The sequence below is a fragment of the Pseudophryne corroboree genome, chromosome 10, assembly GCF_028390025.1.
Source record: "Pseudophryne corroboree isolate aPseCor3 chromosome 10, aPseCor3.hap2, whole genome shotgun sequence".
Classification (NCBI taxonomy): Eukaryota; Metazoa; Chordata; class Amphibia; order Anura; family Myobatrachidae; genus Pseudophryne; species Pseudophryne corroboree.
In genome coordinates this window covers 57950613-57956612 of record NC_086453.1, presented here as the reverse complement: position 1 = coordinate 57956612, position 6000 = coordinate 57950613, and the positions used below count along the sequence as shown (strand labels likewise).

At 46.5% G+C, this 6000-nt stretch overlaps 1 protein-coding gene across 1 annotated transcript in view; it reads left to right on the top strand.

Annotated features, from left to right (window-relative positions):
* Positions 1-6000, top strand: part of TRPM4 (transient receptor potential cation channel subfamily M member 4) — a 211149-nt gene that overhangs the window by 91437 nt on the left and 113712 nt on the right. The window contains exons 5-7 of the mRNA XM_063942435.1: positions 1680-1846; positions 2373-2550; positions 4247-4311. Coding sequence (XP_063798505.1) covers positions 1680-1846; positions 2373-2550; positions 4247-4311 — 410 coding nt within the window. The remainder of the gene's footprint in view (positions 1-1679; positions 1847-2372; positions 2551-4246; positions 4312-6000) is intronic.

Below are 6000 nucleotides of genomic sequence, written 5' to 3'. Positions count from 1 at the left end.
TGCACACCCTGCTTATATATCCCTAGCAGCATGGTGTGACGCCACTCTCCTGGCCACGCCCGCATCTCCCTAATTAACCTTTACTTCATGGGCCTTCCGAATCCATCCATTTGGGGCTATCCACCTGCCATGGGACTACAAGCATCAACAAGCTATGATGGAGCAGTAAAGAGCTTCTGTCTACCTCCAGTTCCATCTAATTTCAGTACTCTTTGCTAGATAAGACTCAGGTTCAACCCAACAAGCTAGATTAGTCATTAAGGGGGAATGTATCAAACAGTAAATTGTAATGTAGTTTTTGGAGGTTTACTGCATACCTCTCAACTGTCCCCTTTTCCTAGGACTGTCCAGCTGTCCCACCTGTGGGCTACAGTGTCCCATGATGGAGGTGGCAGTTGGGAGGAACACACACCACTGCTCACCATCTCTCTGCATAACAGAACAGCAGGTAAGCAGTAGGTGAATAGTGCATGCGCACAGCATCTATTCACAGTGCAGAGAGAGGCTGGGGGTGTGCCCAGCATCTCGGAGAGTGCTGGGCACGCCCCCACAGTGACAGGAACAGGGGTGCCGCAAAGCTCCGCCCCCATTCCGTGAGGCTCCGACCCTTTGCAGCAGCAGTCAGGCCAAAGGGAGGTATGTGATTGGCATATATATTGGCACGGTATTAAAAAGGTCCGTAGCAGATTTTGGAGATGTCTGCTGTGGACCCACAACAAAGCAAGCCCCATAAAACTCTATGGGAATGTAATGTGCTCGAAAGTCAAGTTTTTGCCTATATCGCATGAGCTGTACTGGCAGGTAAGTATTCATGCATACCAGCATTAAAAAACACCTATATGCATGCGAATAGGGGCGGGATGTATCACAATCAAAATGTGTTACGTGATAAATCCATCCCTAAGCTTGTGGATTGTTTTGCATTTTAAAAGATTGCCGCTTTAAAACATTGGGCAGACTCACCGGAATTTCGCCGATGCAAGTCACCTACTATTATTTCTCCCTAAGCCCTGAAGAGGAGTTCTTAAATTGCAAATAGTAGGTTATATTAAAATAAAGTAAACTTGACACAGTGGGAATTAAAGTGCTTCATAGTCCGTTGAGCCAGTTTTGCATATGATGTGCTTGGTGCTATAGCTTACCAGGCCATGGAAACTATTTTTACATCTCAGCAAGAACAGGCATCTGCGGCTACAGGCTATACTCCCCCGATGCACTGCTTGCTAAATGGTTACAAAATAGGACGTGCCGTGCTTATGGGGCCTTTTGTATTGTATCAAACTGGTTGTGAATGATAAAACTTTGCGTATAATAAATGGTGCTCCAGCCAATCAGCTCGCACCTGTAATTTTTTAAACACAGTACAGTTAGGAGGTGATTGGCTGGAGCACCGTTTATCATACGCAATGAGTTTCATCATAAACAACTGGTTTTATCACTTATTGATAAATGAGGCCCAAAGTATCTCCATTCACTTTGTCTCTCTCCAAGTCTTCGTACATAGACCCCTAAGTATGTTTCCTTGGATAAAGCATTTTCCTCCTTAATTTTCTAAATACTAACCTTATTCATTTTGATCATGGAAGATCAGGTATATCAACATTGCCCAGAGACTACAGAACGTGTTTGGCAAGTTTCTGTTGTGAAATAATGATTACATTTTTATTTAATGACAACAGGCGCCTGGATAATGACAGGGGGAATCCAGGTCGGCATCGGGAAGTACGTAGGCGAGGCGGTCCGAGACCACGCCACTGCTAGCTCCAATTCCAGGACCAAAGTGGTGGCTATGGGCATTGCCCCTTGGGGAATTGTAAATAACCGTGACAGCCTAGTAAACCCTAAGGTAAGAGATGGCTGCTTTTCCTTTCTATTATAAGCCAGCAATTATGGTCAATAACTGCTCTGGTCCAGAATCCAATACTTACTGTAAATCTTCCAATACAGGGCCAGGTCCTATGAATCAATTACAATTGCTATTGGTGGAGCCTAGGTTTCCAGCTCTTTTGGGTTTCAGATGACTTTCCACTGGTAGTTGCGTCACACAGGGGGAGATGTACGAAGCAGTGAAAAGCGTGGAGAAGTGAGCTAGTGGAGAAGTTGCCCATGGCAACCAATCAGCTACCTATAATTTTATAGAATGCACTTGATTATAGAATGCACTTCAAAGATGCTTGGTTGCCATGGGCAACTTCTCCACTTGCCCACTTCTCCACTCCTTTCTTTGCTTCATACATCTTCCCCATAAGCACCTCCCCAACAATAGCTATTAATCAGAAAACATACCTAGACTTGCCTCACCTTCGACCATGAGCTGTTGTCCACTGCGCTTCAACATCAATAGGATGAATGACTGTCATCCTTCTCAACAGGGATCTTCTCCAGCAAAATACTACATGGAGAATGTGGACGGACCAACCTATTCTTTGGACAACAATTACTCACTCTTTCTTCTAGCAGATGATGGAACCAATGAGAAAATGGCAGGAGAAACTGGCTTTAGGTTCAGGCTGGAGGAGCATATATCCCGGCAAAAGACTGGTGTTGGGGGTGAGTACACACTCTGCAATACACAAGACTCTATGATATGTGCTGTCAAACGGGTTCAGTATGTGTTCCCGATGGACGGGGGATACTGATGGTCTGAATACTGACATCAGCATCCAGGCCATTAAAATCCCGACAGCCCCACAGTTAACCCCCTAAACGTCCTCTGTCACCTTCCCTAACCCTTCCATGTGGGTGCCTAACCCTCCATGGGGGTGCCTAACCCTAACCCTCCCTTCCCCACTGCCTAAACCTAACCCTCCCTGCTTGTTGCCTAAACCTAACCTCCCCTCCTATGTGCCTAAACCTAACCCTCCCTCCCCGGTACCTACCGCTAACCTTCCCGTCCCTGCACCCTAACCATAACCCCCCTTTTCCTGCCTAAACCTAACCCCCCCCCCCCCCCGTCCCTTCCCGTCCCGCTAGAAGGACAATCGGGATTCTTGGCGTTGGTATTTTGATGCCAGGAATCCCACCTCTGGCGGCATTCTGATGTCGGTATTATGGCTGCTGGGCGGGATTCTGTCCGCCTGGTGCATTTTAACTGCATCCCTGTCAAACATCTGACAATGGGGATACATTAACCTACGGTCTGCACTAAAGTCTGCCACCCCCACGTAGCACCACATGGTCAAGATTGGCCTAGCTGAATGTCTTAAAGAATATTTCCAATGTTTTTTTCATTTGTTTCTACAAAAAAAAATAGAATATGTGATGAATGTGTAAATGTGGCTTGGCACTGGATGCACGACACCTACAACATCGCATTGTGTTACTCAAGACCATTAAACTTCACCCCTCATCTGTTTGCGATATCTCCAACAAATACCTCTAGCCTCTATCTGTGCTATACACAGCTCACAGCAAGGTCACACAAGAAACATTTTGGTGACAAGACGACTAAGAATAAATTGTGTGTCCTTGTGCAGCTACAAAACTGTACGCCAAGCCAGATTAGTATGGGACAAATGGGACTGCAGCCCCAGGCCTTCACTTGGGAATCCACCCATCTTCATAGGGACATAATGATAATGGTTGGCCATAAATTGTTAGGTATTTCAAATGTATTTCTATTAAAATTATTCTATTCGTATCCTTTTACATTAATGAGACAAAGGGGTTGTTAGTGTAGGGGGTGTACACACCCACATGGTGCTGGCCACACCCACACAATACTGGTCACGCCTCCTCCGCTTCTCACAATAGGTCCTTGATCATTTTCAGCCCCAGGCCCATGTGGCCCTTAACCCGGCCCTACTCGTACATGGAGAGAGCAGGTCTGCCCAGCGCCACAGCTCCTGACCAATCTTAGTTGTACAGGGAGATAGACTATGCTGTGGTCTTATGTATGTCTTGCACTTGCGGTAAGGTAGCCTACAGGTGAGGAGATAAGGGGAGAGTTGTACATAGCCATGCAGTACCTTTACCTTTCATCTACTCCTAACTGAGTACTTTCTCCTGTATGATCATTAGAAGGAAGGCTGTCCAGTTCATACTGCGTGCCTACATGGAATGGGTTATGGATTCTGCCACATTGTTTATGCCATTAGACTTGAACACATGGACTTATTACACGTGTTCTTATTAAATAACATTCTATAACGTAGTGTAAAGTTAAAGATGTACCGAATTCTCATTGATTTAATTTTATACTGTACTCATGTGTAATACTTGACTCTCCTGTTTCATTATCCTTCAGGGAAAGGAAGCATTGAAATACCCGTCCTGTGCATGCTTATTGCTGGGGAGTCCAATATGCTGGAGGTAAGAATCAGCGACACAGCAGCACTAAGCGCCTGCACAGTACAGTCACATAGAGCAATGCCATGTATAGCTGCACTGATAGATACAGGACACAGATGCTGGAGGTGAGACTCAGTGACAGAGCAGCACTAAGCTCCTGCACAGTACAGTCACATATAGCAATGCCATGTATAGCCGCACTGATAGATACAGGACACAGATGCTGGAGGTGAGACTCAGTGATATGGCAGCAATAAGCGCCTGCACAGTACAGTCACATAGACCAATGCCATGTATAGGCACACTGATAGATACAGGACACAGATGCTGGAGGTGAGACTCAGCGACAGAGAAGCACTAAGCGCCTGCACAGTACAGTCAAATAGAGCAATGCCATATATAGCCACACTGATAGATACAGAACACAGATGCTGGAGGTGAGACTCAGTGACACAGCAGCACTAAGCGCCTGCACAGTACGGTCACATAGAGCAATGCCATATATAGCCGTGCTGATAGATACAGGACACAGATGCTGGAGGTAAGACTCCGTGATATGGCAGCACAAAGCGCCTGCACAGTACGGTCACATAGAGAAATGCCATATATAGCCACACTGATAGATACAGGACACAGATGCTGGAGGTGAGACTCAGTGACACAGCAGCACTAAGCGCCTGCACAGTACAGTCACATAGACCAATGCCATGTATAGGCGCACTGATAGATACAGGACACAGATGCTGGAGGTGAGACTCAGTGACACAGCAGCACTAAGCGCCTGCACAGTACAGTCACATATAGCAATGCCATGTATAGGCACACTGATAGATACAGGACACAGATGCTGGAGGTGAGACTCAGTGATATGGCAGCACAAAGCGCCTGCACAGTATGGTCACATATAGCAATGCCATATATACCCACACTGATAGATACAGGACACAGATGCTGGAGGTGAGACTCAGTGACACAGCAGCACTAAGCGCCTGCACAGTACAGTCACATATAGCAATGCCATATATACCCACACTGATAGATACAGGACACAGATGCTGGAGGTGAGACTCAGCGACAGAGAAGCACTAAGCGCCTGCACAGTACAGTCAAATAGAGCAATGCCATATATAGCCACACTGATAGATACAGAACACAGATGCTGGAGGTGAGACTCAGCGACAGAGAAGCACTAAGCGCCTACACAGTACAGTCAAATAGAGCAATGCCATGTATAGCCGCACTGATAAATACAGGACACAGATGCTGGAGGTGAGACTCAGCGACAGAGAAGCACTAAGCGCCTGCACAGTACAGTCACATATAGCAATGCCATGTATAGCCACACTGATAAATACAGGACACAGATGCTGGAGGTGAGACTCAGCGACAGAGAAGCACTAAGCGCCTGCACAGTACAGTCAAATAGAGCAATGCCATATATAGCCACACTGATGGATACAGAACACAGATGCTGGAGGTGAGACTCCGTGACACAGCAGCACTAAGCGCCTGCACAGTACAGTCACATAGAGCAATGCCATATATAGCCTTGCTGATAGATACAGGACACAGATGCTGGAGGTAAGACTCAGTGATATGGCAGCACTAAGCGCCTGCACAGTACGGTCACATAGAGAAATGCCATATATAGCCACACTGATGGATACAGGACACAGATGCTGGAGGTGAGACTCAGCGACACAGCAGCAC